The 16,114-nt window shown below is 44.1% G+C and overlaps 1 protein-coding gene across 2 annotated transcripts in view; it reads right to left on the bottom strand.

Moving 5' to 3' along the window:
• Positions 1 to 390: 390 nt before the first annotated feature.
• The window catches only part of fhod3a (formin homology 2 domain containing 3a), a 64,292-nt gene continuing 48,568 nt past the window's right edge, over positions 391 to 16,114 (bottom strand). The window contains exons 19-26 of one of the 2 annotated variants that reach the window (XM_079591204.1): positions 15,778 to 15,897; positions 14,529 to 14,690; positions 13,513 to 13,703; positions 9,938 to 10,142; positions 6,010 to 6,033; positions 4,811 to 5,009; positions 4,068 to 4,226; positions 391 to 1,757 (exon numbers count right to left, since the gene is read on the bottom strand). In XM_079591204.1, the coding sequence (XP_079447330.1) occupies positions 1,678 to 1,757; positions 4,068 to 4,226; positions 4,811 to 5,009; positions 6,010 to 6,033; positions 9,938 to 10,142; positions 13,513 to 13,703; positions 14,529 to 14,690; positions 15,778 to 15,897 (1,140 nt within the window). In that variant the 3' untranslated portion in view covers positions 391 to 1,677. The remainder of the gene's footprint in view (positions 1,758 to 4,067; positions 4,227 to 4,810; positions 5,010 to 6,009; positions 6,034 to 9,937; positions 10,143 to 13,512; positions 13,704 to 14,528; positions 14,691 to 15,777; positions 15,898 to 16,114) is intronic. The other variant, XM_079591205.1, reaches the window with a different exon arrangement.

Raw genomic sequence — 16,114 nt, 5'->3', positions numbered from 1 at the left:
GCCGTGTTTTCAATGGCATCCGCTGTATAAAACTCCCAGATAACTTCTAATTGTCATTGTTTGAAGGTTGCTATTTGAGCATAAGAAACATTTATGGGACATTTTATGTCAGATTCCGTTGCTGATATTCAAATATGGTATTTAAATGTGAGTTCAAGATTTTGGATTCCCCCATTCAAGTAGATTTGAATCAAAAGTAGATAGAAAAGGTTTTTACGGTAGTACCTTTTACAGTTTAAATCACAATAATTTTTTTAAGTGAACAAATCATTAAAATAAACAAAAAGAAAATGAAAAATAACAAATAAAATATACATAAATACGAAGATGTTTATATGTATGGACATGATCTCAATCACATGATCAGAAACACATCCAATCAAACAGAAGTGTTCAGAACGAGTTTATTGCCGGCGGTGAACGCATGCGGATCAAAGTGGAAAACGTTACAGTTCAAGCTGTAAATCCTGCTAAACATTATAGGCGAGAGGTGTGGGTCGTGTGTTCTGCAACAACAGTAAAACTCACACAAGTGTCTGTTCAAACACTGCGAACTACAACTACTTCTGTGCGGACGAGATCTGAGCACGTCCTCTAAACACTTTCTTAAATTAACACGTACAGAAAATCTATCAGACAGAAATCTACAAAAGAACAAAACTAAAGGGCATTAACATTTTTACAGTCTCGTTCATTCTCAAAAATAGTTTCACCGTTCTGTACATTTAACAATTTCTGGAGACAGAAAGCATCTGATGTAGATTTCATATAAATCTTTAGTTATTTATATCTTTAGTTATTTATATAAGTCTTGTTTTCTCATAAAAATGGACGTTAAGGTGCAACATGATGGTTCTTATAACAGCGTAAACCAACAAAACTGCTCGAAACACACGGTCAGAAGCAGGACCCGGAGAACAGGTCGCACAGATCGAACGTAACACCGCATGACGTGACGGATCCTCAGATTTGGCCAAACCACATGATTGAGTTTATTACTCTAGTTCCTTCTGTGTCAAAGGCACATTATAGCTTTCAAACACAAGACGCCACAGAAACCAGACGACGGCAGAGGATCTGCCATCATAAACCGGGTCATTTCTCATAAAGCACAGACACACGTCGTTTAAAACACCAGAAATGCAACATGGCAAAATATATAAAACTCAACAATAGTTTTTTAAAAATCCAACGGCGATTTTTGAGTCTGTGTGTGTTTTAAATCTGTTTAAAACCGGGACAATAAACATAATTAATGCTCTTATCTTATAGATTTTATAATAAATAAATCAAAGTATCAGACCATGTTTACTGATCTGACTGATGCAAACAGTGATGTAAAGCTTCGTGTCATCACTCTGTTGAGTTTTAAACAGAAATACAGTGAAACCCTGAGTTAGTGTTCAACATTCTCTCCTTTTCTGTGACGTCGTTTCAATCATTTGCACTAATTTAAAAAAAAAGTCACAGTGCGGGCTTGTGATTGGCTGGTGAGGTGTGATGTAATGAGAGGGCGTGGCTTAGAATACAACGCATGTGGAGCAGTGACGTCACTCTGTATATGATCAGGTGATTCGTTAAACAGATGTTTGTACTGTGGTATCTTGGGTGTCGTGTTGTCCTGAGGTGAATTCTGGGAAGGCAAAAGCGTCAGTGTGGTTCGGTCGGGGCGTCCCGTTACACCGGCATCTCCGGCGTGTCGAATCCCAGCGCCTGGGCTTCTTCTGGGGTCAAGCCTCCCTTCAGAGTCCTTCTCACTGAGACATGATTAGCTTTCATCAGTAACATTTGCTACAGTGACTGGTTATTAATCTCATAAACATATTTATTTTGAATTAGACTAAAGTCTAAACTGTTGCATTTCAAAAAGACTGTTATAGCTTCACAGGGTTAAAGGATCAGTTCACTTCAGAATTAAAATCTCCTGATAGTTTACTCTCCCCTCGTCATCCGAGAGGTTCATGTGTTTCTCTCTTCAGTGGAACAGAAATGCAGGTGTGTGAGGAACACACTCCAGATGTTCTCCATATAGTGTCTTCAATGGTCCAGCGGGTCGAAGGTCCAGATGTGAGTTTCAGCTTTAAAGTCTCTCACGATCCAGCCGAGGAATAAGAGTCTCATCTAGACACACCAGCCGCCATTTTATAACAAAATACACATTTATATACTTTTAACCACTAATGCTGGTCTTGCACGTCCACGACTTCACGCATTACGTAATCCCGCTGAAAGGTCAAGCGTCACGCTTGTAGGTGGAACAACGAACCAGTGTTTACAAAGGGGATGTGCAAAGATTAAGTCAAACGGCATTTACAAAAAACAAAATAAAAGGTAAAACAACGATATCGGACGAGTTTTCGCCCTTCACTACATTTATGAGCCAGAACACGCGAGACCTGTCGCGGGGGCAGCAGTCTAAGCAGAGATGCCCAGACTTCCCTCTCCCTAGCCACTTCCTCCAGCTCTTCCGGGGGGGACACCGAGGCGTTCCCAGGCCAGCCGGGAGACATAGTCTCTCCAGCGTGTCCTAGGTCTTCCCCGGGGTCTCCTCCCGGTGGGACGCGCCCGGAACACCTTCCCGGGAAGGCGTCCAGGAGCCGATGCCCGAGCCACCTCAGCTGTGGAGGAGCAGCGGCTCTACTCTGAGCTCCTCACCCTATCTCTAAGAGATCGCCCAGCCACCCTGCGGAGAAAGCTCATTTCGGCCGCCTGTATCCGGGATCTTGTCCTTTCGGTCATGACTCAAAGCTCATGACCATAGGTGAGAGTAGGAACGTAGATTGACCGGTAAATCGAGACCTGAGCCACTCCCCTCGACAGACCGGTACATGGACCGCATTACTGCAGAAGCTGCACCGATCCGTCTGTCAATCTCCCGTTCCATCCTTCCCTCACTCGTGAACAAAACCCCAAGATACTTAAACTCCTCCACTTGAGGCAGGAACTCTCCACCAACCTGAAGTAGGCAAGCCACCTTTTTCCGACTGAGGACCATGGCCTCAGATTTGGAGGCGCTGATTCTCATCCCAGCCACTTCACACTCGGCTGCAAACCGTCCCAGTGCATGCTGAAGTTCCTGGTCTGAGGGGGCCAACACGACAACATCATCTGCAAAGAGCAGAGACGAAATCGTGTTGTTCCCAAACCAGACACCCTCCGGCCCCTGGCTGCGCCTAGAAATTTTGTCCATAAAAAATTATGAACACAACCGGCGACAGAGGGCAGCCCTGCCGGAGTCCAACATGCACCGGGAAGAAGTCTGACTTACTGCCGGCAATGCGAACCAAGCTCCTGCTCCGGTCGTATAGGGACCGGACAGCCCTTAGAAAAGGACCCCTTACAGTACGCTTGGGTCTGCCGAGTCTGTTCAGCTTCCTCCTCCGCCATCGGATCCAACTCACCACCAGGTGGTGATCAGTTGACAGCTACGCCCCTCTCTTCACCCGAGTGTCCAAGACATACGGCCGGAGGTCAGATGAAACGACCACAAAGTCGATCATCGACCTACGGCCTAGGGTGTCCTGGTGCCACGTGTACTGATGGACACCCTTATGCTTGTCCCCCAGTAGAACGTCGGAGTCTCCAGTCGGAGCACTTTCCAGCACCCCTCCCAGAGACTCCAAGAAGGCCGTGTACTCTACACTGCCGCTCGGCCCGTAGGCACACACGACAGTGAGAGACCTATCCCCGACCCGTAGGCGCAGGGAAACGACCCTCTCGTTCACCGGGGTAAACTCCAACACATGGCGGCTGAGCTGGGGGGCTATAAACAAATGGTATTTAAGGGCTATATAAATGTTTATTTTGTTATAAAATGGCGGCTGGTTTGTCTGGATGAGACTCTTATTCCTCGGCTGGATCGAGACTTTAAAGCTGCACTGAAACTCACATCTGGACCTTCGACCCGCTGGACCATTGAAGTCACTATATGGAGAACATCTGGAGTGTGTTCCTCACACACCTGCATTTCTGTTCCACTGAAGAGAGAAACACATGAACCTCTCGGATGACGAGGGGAAGAGTAAAGTAATTCTGAAGTGAACTGATCCTTTAAGAGATTAACGTACGTGATTTCCGGTTTACGCGCGAGCGCCGTCGTTCGCGGGGTTGCGCTCGTTCTCTGGGACTCTGAGTGGCCGAACGCACAATCCTGTCCATGATGTCATCGGCAGCGTCGTCCGTCACACACCGGGACTCTTCGTTCGCAGCGGCCAATACGGTGCGTCCTACAGAGAGAGAAAGCCCGGATACATATTAATATAAAGAAGAAAGTCATATACACTAGCATGACTTCAGGGAGAGCAGATCATGGGCTAATTCCGGGTGAACTATCCCTTTAATGCTGAGGTGTGTGTGTGTGTGTGTGTGTGTGTGTGTGTGTGTGTGTCTCACCTCTGCTGGCTCGTGTGTGTGTGTGTGTGTGTGTGTGTGTGTCTCACCTCTGCTGGCTCATGTGTGTGTGTGTGTGTGTGTGTGTCTCACCTCTGCTGGCTCGTGTGTGTGTGTGTGTGTCTCACCTCTGCTGGCTCGTGTGCGTGTGTGTGTGTGTCTCACCTCTGTGCTGGCTCGTGTGCGTGTGTGTGTGTGTGTCTCACCTCTGCTGGCTCGTGTATGTGTGTGTGTGTGTGTGTGTCTCACCTCTGCTGGCTCGTGTATGTGTGTGTGTGTGTGTGTCACCTCTGCTGGCTCGTGTATGTGTGTGTGTGTGTGTGTCTCACCTCTGCTGGCTCGTGTGTGTGTGTGTGTGTGTGTCACCTCTGCTGGCTCGTGTGCGTGTGCGTGTGTGTGTGTGTGTGTGTGTGTGTCTCACCTCTGCTGGCTCGTGTGCGTGTGCGCGTGCGCAGGGCTGGAACCACAGTGGTGTCGCTGCTGTCGCTGCTCTGAACGCTGGTCTTCAGCACCGCCTTCATCTGCTCGTGTTCGGCTCGGTCTTCAGCGTGACACAAGCCCTGCGGCTCCGTCTGCGGCCCGACAGGAGGAGCACTGCTGCTCACACACACCCGACCCGCCTGGACACACACACACACACACACACCATCACTACAGGAACATCTTGTGGCATGATTACAGCTGCCTGATCTTTTGGACAAATGAGAATCCCTGTGTCTGTAATAACCAACCAGTCAGAAACAGCACTGAACTTAAGCTGGACTGTGACGCTATTCTCTTCTGGACACACACTGTTGCATTATTTTCCTGTTATCTCTGTAAAGCTGCTTTAAACACTCTGTGCTGTAAAAAGCGATATATAAATAAAGCTGACTTGACTTGACATTTCCCAAACTTGAGTTTCCCAAACTGGGATTCATGAGGTGATGAAAATAGTTAATAATTAATAAAATCATTAAAATGTCAAGTAAAAAATTATTTTTAAATAAAAGCAATCAAAACAAAACACTTAGTAAAATGAATAAAATCATAAACATGTTTTTAAAATAAGTAATAACAATAAAAGTGATCAGAATAAAAATTAAATCATAAATATATTAAATTACAATAATATTAAACAATAAATAATTTTTTTTTATTTTTTATTATTAAAGCGTAAAAAATAATAATTTAAAATAAAGATGAAAATAAATTAGTCAGTTTAAAATAAAAACATACATACATATTTTATTTGTCTACCTGGATCATGTGACCATTAGCTGACATCCGAAAACCATGAACATGTGAATTTGTTGATAAATAAATATTAAACTTAAAATCTTATTGCAACTTCAAGAAAATATTTTAGGGGGGAATTTCTAATGTAAAGAATCACAGATAGAATTTATAATCTACACAACAGACAGAGATTTTGTCATAAACCTGAAACTCTCAATATAACACACACACACCAAACCAAACCAAATCAAGATAACTGCTAAGCATCTCCAGGTTAGTAAATCTGTACAGGGTTATTCAGTGAGACTCAATCAGATGCTGTGAGCTTTAACAATCATTAAGTTATTAAAACATTAACGGTTAATATCTGGCAGACAGAGAGCAGCACAAACACCCTCATACCTCACTGTCCTCTTCATCATCAGTCTGTGGTGAGAGAGAGAGAGAGAGAGAGAGAGAGAGAGAGAGAGAGAGATGAAGAATGAACTAACGGCTTACAGTCTCTAGTAGTGTTATTGATTCTGGGTGAATAATCAGAACTCTAGTCCCGCCCCACATCACTGAATAATCTGAAATCTAGCTCCGCCCACATCACAGAATAATCAGAACTCTAGCTCCGCCCACATCACAGAATAATCAGAACTCTAGCTCCGCCCACATCAGCACATCACTGAATAATCAGAACTCTAGCTCCGCCCACATCAGCACATCACTGAATAATCAAAACTCTAGCTCCGCCCACATCAGCACATCACTGAATAATCAGAACTCTAGCTCCGCCCACATCACAGAATCATCAGAACTCTAGCTCCGCCCACATCAGCACATCACTGAATAATCAGAACTCTAGCTCCGCCCACATCACACATCACAGAATAATCCGAACTCTAGCTCCGCCCACATCAGCACATCACTGAATAATCCGAAATCTAGCTCCGCCCACATCACAGAATAATCAGAACTCTAGCTCCGCCCACATCAGCACATCACTGAATAATCAGAACTCTAGCTCCGCCCACATCACACAATAATCAGAACTCTAGCTCCGCCCACATCACAGAATAATCAGAACTCTAGCTCCGCCCACATCAGCACATCACTGAATAATCCGAAATCTAGCTCCGCCCACATCACAGAATAATCAGAACTCTAGCTCCGCCCACATCAGCACATCACTGAATAATCAGAACTCTAGCTCCGCCCACATCAGCACATCACTGAATAATCAGAACTCTAGCTCCGCCCACATCAGCACATCACTGAATAATCAGAACTCTAGCTCCGCCCACATCAGCACATCACTGAATAATCAGAACTCTAGCTCCGCCCACATCACACATCACTGAATAATCAGAACTCTAGCTCCGCCCACATCAGCACATCACTGAATAATCAGAACTCTAGCTCCGCCCACATCACTGAATAATCAGAACTCTAGCTCCGCCCACATCACAGAATCATCAGAACACTAGCTCCGCCCACATCACTAATTTATCAGAACTATAGCCCCGCCCACATTATGGAATCATCACTTTTGTCAAAGTTGCAAGAATAATATCACAACAGTGTCATGATATAAATGATGAGAATAACGAGACACGTCAGTGAATAATTAAATCACTGCCAGCTCTCAAACAGGTCCTGTACGTGAGCTCTCAGCTGATTCAGAGCTCATTAGCATTTGAGGGATGTGTGAGACGTAGAAGTGAAGCAAACGCAAGAGTTAAACTGATGATGAGGACACAGAAGCGGCTCCAGTCCCGAGGTGTCCGTGTTTAACCAGCTGCAAACTCACTCCAGTGCAGCCATCACTCATCCGGGATAAACCATCAGCACACACACACACACACACACACACACACACGCACGCACGCACGCACACACACACACACACACACACACACACACACACACACACACACACGCACGCACACACGCACGCACGCACACACACACACACACGAATAATGATCTGTATAAACACTCAAACACATCATCACGGCTTCTTCAGGCCCGCAGGGAACATCAACACTCACTGACATGAGGAGTGTGTGAGGATCTGTGTCACACACACATACACATCATATTCCTCTTTACAGGAGGATCACCATCGCACAACACACAACACACTGATACTCTGAGAAGAGCAGGGTTTGAGGAGCTCATCAAATTAATATACTACACTAAATTAAAAAAAAAATTATATACTACCAGTATACTTAAATTACAATAAAAATTATTTTAAAATAAAAACAATCAAAGTGAAACACGTAACATAAAAATGTTAAATAAAAATAAATTATTAAATAGATACAAAGAAAATAGTACACCTACTAAAAAACACTAATTAACTGTAGTTAAAAACATACATTTTTTATTTTAAATTATTTAAAAATAAAAACAATCGAAATAAAACGTGTACTAAAACCAATTAAAATCATAAAAATAAAACTTTTAAAATGAAATACAAAAATTAAGTAAAATCATATTTTTTTGTGACGAGCGGCATTTTTTCAATTGAAGCGCCGCCTTCCAGGAATGCAAAGACGCTTGACGTCAAAGTCATTTGAAAAAATGCCGCGCGTCAAAAAGCTGGCCGATGCCCATCTTTATGCAAATGAAGCATTGCAAGCACATGGAGACGGGGGGGGGGAAGTCTCTCGCGGGTCCTTTGTTCTAGACTGGCCGCTGGCTCAAAACCACACCCATAGCGGTAAACTAGAGGAACGCCCATCAACGTACACACGTGAGGAAGCGTCGCGACGCCACGCGAGATTCGTGTCGGACAAGTGGATCAGTACCATAAGTGTGTGTGTGTGTTACTGTGTGTTCACACCGCCGGCGGTGAGAGCGTCAAATTGCCATTAATTTTCAATGAGAGCCGGCAGCGACCTCCGGCGAGGGCGGCGCGTCTTGGACGGCGAGAGCGGCGAGAAGAGTTGAAATTTGTCAACTTTATGGTAATAAGCTGTGACGCGGTTCGGCGGCAACCAATCGGAATGTGGAAGTCCTCCGCCGGAGAGGATACCAGAGAACACAATCCTGTAAACTTTGGTTCCGACCACATTAGTTCCTAAGCAAAATGGAGGAAAAGTTAATTATTTCTGTTGCGGGTTTCCCGTTATTGTACGACGTGTCCCTGTTTACATACAGGGATATTAATAAAAAGAACGACGAATGGAAAAGGTGTCTGAAATTGATGGTGTTTTGTTACTTTCACATTTAAAATATTTTAATAGGTTAACTTATACCCTACGTGTGGCCAGTATGCACAACATAGGATACTGATTTATGGTCAGTTCTTATTTGCTTTGCGGCTCCTTTAAATAAAGTTTTAAAAAAATCACGCATTCTAAAATCTACGTCATAGCGCAAGAGAGTCCCCGAATCTCACGGCGTCGACGGCAGGGCGGCGAGAGCCTGCGGCGGTGTGAACGTACAGTAATAGGCAAGACTGACAGCGCGGTCTCTTTAGTCGTATTGCGCTTGAATGGTTTAAAAGTATTTACATTAATAAGAGCGTGATCATACAACGCTATCAATTGCGTTAAATATTTTTAACGCTTTAAACTTTTTCTTTTTTTTTGCGGTGCCGCAAAAACGGTGGGCAAGTGATGAAACCGGTGTTGTGACTGAACACCGTGTAACACCGACTATCGTAGCAAGCCTAGTGATCAGTAATAAGTGTGTGAGATATGAAGATCACCTGTGTGTTGAGGTCAGTGATCAGTAATAAGTGTGTGAGATATAAAGATCACCTGTGTGTTGAGGTCAGTGATCAGTAATAAGTGTGTGAGATATGAAGATCACCTGTGTGTTGAGGTCAGTGATCAGTAATAAGTGTGTGAGATATGAAGATCACCTGTGTGTTGAGGTCAGTGATCAGTAATAAGTGTGTGAGATATGAAGATCACCTGTGTGTTGAGGTCAGTGATCAGTAATAAGTGTGTGAGATATGAAGCTCACCTGTGTGTTGAGGTCAGTGATCAGTAATAAGTGTGTGAGATATGAAGCTCACCTGTGTGTTGAGGTCAGTGATCAGTAATAAGTGTGTGAGATATGAAGATCACCTGTGTGTTGAGGTCAGTGATCAGTAATAAGTGTGTGAGATATGAAGATCACCTGTGTGTTGAGGTCAGTGATCAGTAATAAGTGTGTGAGATATGAAGATTACCTGTGTGTTGAGGTCAGTGATCAGTAATAAGTGTGTGAGATATGAAGATCACCTGTGTGTTGAGGTCAGTGATCAGTAATAAGTGTGTGAGATATGAAGATCACCTGTGTGTTGAGGTCAGTGATCAGTAATAAGTGTGTGAGATATGAAGATCACCTGTGTGTTGAGGTCAGTGATCATCTTTCCGCGGGTCTTGTTCCTCTCTCTGTGATCGGCCCGCTTCTGTCTCTGCTGCAGGACCCGGTCGCGTGTGGTGCGGTACTCCAGCGCGAACTCGCTGATGATCTTACTGAGGCGCGTCACGCTGATGTCCCGCACGCTGTAGGCCGGGTGTCCCAGGAACAGCAGGAACGAGTGAAACCTGGAGCGGAAACAGTTCACAGTCTTCATCAGGGTTCCCATCCGGGACTCTCAGGTCCAGCACGGACCCCTCTGGCCCTCTTCATTCAGGGGTCACTCCGGCTCCGGCGCCACCAAGTGACCGAAGCCTTGAAATGTAACTTCTTTTTTCCCCCCAGGTAAACCAATATAATATATTTTTGTTCAATAATATTTTTTGATTATTATTTAGAATTTTGAAAGGATTTTATGATACTATGCAATATTTATGAAAAATGTATGAGCTATTTTTTCCATTAGAACTAATATATATATATATATTTTTTTTTTCAATAAATGCAAATATTTCACATTAAAGTAGAGTGGAGGCCTGTAAAACCCCTGTTCTGAAGTGAGAGTGCTTCTGGAGGCGTGTGTAATGTCCTGTAACTGTACAGCGTCCTATACGGCATTTCAGAATGTTTGTAAACAATAGGCACCAAGGTACTTCCGGGTGGCAGAACGCGAGCGGCTTCTACTGACTAACTGAAGAGATCCAGCCGGCTAGTGGAACATTTACATAGTTAAAAACATTGTTGTTGATCAAAGTTGAAACGATGATGAAAACGTGTTGTGTTTGGGGTTGCGCTGCCAGATATGCAGTAAAAGGTGTAACGTTAGGGTTTTATCGATTTGCTGTGGGTGAGGAGGTTATAGCGAGTGGACGTCGTTTCGTCAAAAGTAGTGCTAGAAGTAGGAAATCTTAATGATCCCCTAAATTATGATTCATCCAACGTTTACCTTTCTGCTGCCAACCCTGCTTGCCCTTCAACTATGCTTAGTGTATTCTCAAAACGGTCCATCTACAAAATCACAGCAGAGCATTTATCTTCAGCAGGGGAAATTCGAGACTAATATTGGTAATCTTGTCTCTTTTGAAGATCAGACTCATTGCCAGTCACTGCCTGAAGTAAAAGATTGCTGCCAACTCTCACGCATTGACCGTGAGACTCAAGTAATTGTCACTTTTCACATCTCTCTCTCTCTACGGCAAACATCCATTTTCTCACGCAACTTACCGAAATGTATATTCCTCATACATAATATCGACCAATCAGTGTTTTTCAACCGCGCAAAGTGGCAATATAACTGCTGGAGGACAATTATGTCACATAACATTTACCTCAGGAAAGCCATGTAATTGACCATGATATATACGTTATTTTGGCTAGAGAAAAGAGCTATAAAGAGTATTTTACTAATTATGTGTAGGCCCACTATATTACATATTTATTATATTTGTTACTTATATAATTAAATACAGTTGTTATTATGATAAAAAAACGCATTATATTTCATTACATTTTTTATTTTTATTAGATTTTTACTGCCGACGGTGGGTCTCCTTTCCAAGCAATTTACTAGCGTTGCCATAGATACGCTTCGGCTTTTGCCACCCGGAAGAACGTCTATGTCACGTCATGGTGTTTTGTCGTATAGGAAGGCTAGGATGGCTTGAGGGAGTAAATCATGGGCTAACTTTCATTTTAAAGTGAACAACTCCTTTAACACAACACGTAAATGTGCGTAACTACCGTAACTCAAGCAAGCTAGTGCGCATCGGCCAGGAAGAGCTGGAGAAATAACACATTACACCGGAGGGAATAATATGGCTTTTTTTCCAGAAAACTTCTTGCACAAAGTAAACTCAAGCACTTTCAAGGACTTGTGTCTATTGTGTTTGTGTTCAACTTTCCAGGGCCAAGAATTTTTTTCAGATTCACAAACTTTCAAGGATTTCAAGGAACCCTGTGAAGTGAACACACCAACCATACAAAAAACATATAAGTCAACAGTGGCGGGAAACGCTGTGAAATCCTGAGCCAACGGCGGGATATTATATTATCTTTACTCAGTTTGCTGGGAAGTTCTGTAAGTCCAATCTGTGCAGATTCAGCGCAAATACTCGTGAGTCATCGTGATTTATTAAACACAGCGTATCACACAGAATCTGCTCACACCAACACACACGTCACTGCGCAACATGTAACAGCGCTGGATCATTTGCATTGAAGCAAAAGGGAAGATTAAAAAGCATTCGGTTAACAGAAAACACATTATTATCATCCAACATCCTGCATGTTCTGATGTCCGGTGTTGATCTGTCTAACACACACTTATGGTGAAGAGGATGAAAGAGGAAGAGAGGAGATGATGCATGACACGATTTACTTTGAATAAGGAATTAATGTATGAAATCCAAATTGTATTATATATATATATATATATGTGTGTGTGTGTGTGTGTGTGTGTGTGTGTGTGTGTGTGTGTGTGTGTGTGTGTGTGTGTAATTTCTCTTTTTTTGGCTAGTAGAAGTTCTGAATGGCTGGTAACATTGAGTAGCCAAATTGTCCGTTGAGTGAACAAGTTATTAAAGGGGTCATGACATGAGAAACCAAATTTGCCTTGATCTTTTGGTATATAAGAGGTCTTTGTACCATTAAAACGTCCTGCAAGTTTCATAGCTTAAGACGTCCTCCCCATTATAAACGAATCATTTATTTAATCAAGCTCTAAATACAGCTCGTTCTGGATCCATGGTAAGAAGTGACGTCACGGTACGAAGTGACGTACCAGCGTTTGCATATGACCGCCTCCAGCGCAAGACAACTACGCTTAAAGCGCAAGGCACTACGCTCATTTCGTATCATTGTCGCGCCCGCGCGCTCGCTGCGCGCCTCACAAGTGTTCAGTCGACGGACAGCGAGTGGGTCTGTGTACAGGGATATTACGATGCCGCAGATGTGCTGTTCCTGGCTGTGGACAAACAACATCTTTGAATACGCTGCGAAAGATCCAGACGTCAGGGAAAAATGGATGCACTTTATTTTTTGCGGACGTCTCAGTCACGGCAGTGTTAGTTTAAGCGTTTGTTCTATACATTTGAAGGATGACTGTTTTGAGAAAAAATCCCAAAATGATGCTGGCTTTGCCAGAAAACTGTTGCTCAAAGATAAGTCCGTGCCGACTATTCTGGGCTCAACAACGACGACGCAAACTGTAAGTAATGTATTTAAAACTTTAAACTACTTTTTAAATACGCTGAATCCGCAAATCCTCTGGCTGGGGGCGTTAATAATTGCTGCATGGGCACTGACGTTAGCCAATCATAACAGTGGGCGTTAACACTGAACTCTTAAAGGGGAAACACCCCAAAACAGACTGTGTGAATCAGAGGATGAGAAACAGGGAAAAGGTCATAAATCACTACATTTTAAAAGTTTTTTGTAAAAAAAACTATAGTAATATTATAATTGCACCTAAGGGAACATAATAATAAAATAAAAAAACCCATGTCATGACCCCTTTAAATATTGAATAGATGTGATGTGAGACGTCAGACGTATGGTCACCTGTTCATGATTCTGCGGTGCACGATCTTGAGGATGATGATCCTCTCGGCGCAGTCCTTCAGGAAGTCCGACATCTTCTGCTTCAGCGCCGGCTTCATCTCGTGCTTCGCGATGACTTTCAGGTGATCCCATGATGCTTTGCAGCGCCACTCCATCTGAGTCAGGCTCTCCTGCAGCTGCTCGAAATCCACCTGACGACCACACACACCAAAACTTATTCAATCACCTCATATTATATTATATTGTATTATATTCTATTCTATTCACTTTTATTCCTAAAGCACTTTTCACAACACACATCTTTTCAAAGCAGATTTACAGAAACGCACGAGTCCACATCACAGTTTACATTGTTCTGTTCTGTATAAGTTATGCATTTCAGAAATGGCTCCTATCTTGGAGTACAGGTCAGTGTGTGTGTGTGTGTGTGTGTGTGTGTGTGGTACCTTGGCGGAGCGTGTGAGGGCTCCTATCTCGGAGTACAGGTCAGTGTGTGTGTGTGTGTGTGTGTGTGTGTGTGTGTGTGTGGTACCTTGGCGGAGCGTGTGAGGGCTCCTATCTCGGAGTACAGGTCAGTGTGTGTGTGTGTGTGTGTGTGTGTGTGTGTGTGTGTGTGTGTGTGGTACCTTGGCGGAGCGTGTGAGGGCTCCTATCTCGGAGTACAGGTCAGTGTGTGTTTGTGTGTGTGTGTGTGTGTGTGCGGCACCTTGGCGGAGCGTGTGAGGGCTCCTATCTCGGAGTACAGGTCAGTGTGTGTTTGTGTGTGTGTGTGTGTGTGTGCGGCACCTTGGCGGAGCGTGTGAGGGCTCCTATCTCGGAGTACAGGTCAGTGTGTGTGTGTGTGTGTGTGTGTGTGGTACCTTGGCGGAGCGTGTGAGGGCTCCTATCTCGGAGTACAGGTCAGTGTGTGTGTGTGTGTGTGTGCGGTACCTTGGCGGAGCGTGTGAGGGCTCCTATCTCGGAGTACAGGTCAGTGTGTGTGTGTGTGTGTGTGTGTGTGTGTGTGTGTGTGGTACCTTGGCGGAGCGTGTGAGGGCTCCTATCTCGGAGTACAGGTCAGTGCTGTCGGGGAAGTTCTCCACCACGAGGCCGCACACGTGATGCAGGAGAGACTGCTTGTGCACCGTGTCCTTCACTTCCGGAACCTTCTCCAGATAACTGAGATCGAAGCCCTTCGCCTGCAAACATCACGACTGAACATCAGCACCGCTCTCAGCGCTGACAGCAAACGCTCCCCCCTGACGCTCACACAACGCTTTAATATAATCAGTGTAAACACAGGGAACATTTAAAGGTGCAGTGTGTAATATTCAGGAGGATCTGTTGATCAGAGAGTGATGGCATAAACACGGCTTCATGAAGCTTGAAACCTTGACGAGTCATTGTTTCGAATCAATGGTTCGGAGAGAGTATCAAACTGCCAGAGTCACGTGATCTCAGGAAACGAGGATTCATTACATCATAACTGTTTCAAAACACATTTCAGTGGTTCACCGCTGATGATCTCTGTCACATGATCATGAGGAGTCACTGAGAACCAATGAACAAGTGCCTGTGGGTTATACATTTGTAGACGTTGTAATTAAACATTATAATTAAAATAAATAATGGTAGTTAATAGTCTCTTATTGGCCTGTTTATCTGAGCCAATCACAGAACAAACAAAACAAACCCTGACAATTGATAAAAGAACATTAGACACTTGATAATCTTATTAGATGATTAGATAATTGCAATTATTTGCATGTTTTTGTTTTTGTTGTTGCATTTACACTGTTCTGACCACTAGAGGTCCCTGTGGAGACGAGTGTCGGCTCGACACAACACTCTCTGGTTCAGTGTTTCATGAAGCCTCGATCTGCCCACCACTAATATCATACACATAACTTATAACGAAGCACTGCTACATCTGCGGAGTGATTAGCAGAACACTCTCGTCTCCTCACCGCGAGCGTCTCAGGCGCTGCGAGCAAATCCCTCCGCAGACGTAGCAGTGATCGCCTTCTGAGAATATAGTTCCCAGTGTGTATATAAGGTTATCACAACATGTAAATAGGAAAATGTTGGTGTTATTTTGTCACTTATTGGGAGCAGAATGCTAGCTGGAGCCATTTACCTCCAGTCTTTGTGCTAAGCTAGGCTAGCGGTGTGTGTGTCAGACAGAGTTACGGTACTGAGATGAGAAGGGTGTGTGTGTGTGTGTGGGGGATCTAACTCTGGGGGATACGGGGAATGAGCTGAAGTCACAAAAAGATAAAACCTCACGTTAGAGCCATTCAGGAAGTTTCCGATGGCGAGCAGAGTGGACAGGATAACCCGAAGCGTTTTGTTTTTCTCCAGCTGATCCATGCCCTCCTTCAGGTCCTGTAGCGGCTCAGCCACTTCCTGTAAGAGCGGAAACATTGCATTGTTGATTAACTGAGCTGTTAAATGCATGATGTCACGTGGAAGATGAGCGGCAAGTCAAGCGTCTCTCTTGAATCAACACTGAGTGATTAAACTGCAGTTCCTCCACTGGCCACTAGAGAGCGGCTGCAGAAGAGACTCAGTCCCATAGAGCCGCTGTTAAAATGCCCAACTCTACAGCAGAGAAACATGTTTA

Source organism: Phoxinus phoxinus (assembly GCF_949152265.1).
Source record: "Phoxinus phoxinus genome assembly, chromosome: 19".
Lineage (NCBI taxonomy): Eukaryota > Metazoa > Chordata > Actinopteri > Cypriniformes > Leuciscidae > Phoxinus > Phoxinus phoxinus.
The sequence above is the reverse complement of the archived record's forward strand: the minus strand, read 5'-3'. Positions and strand labels throughout refer to the sequence as shown.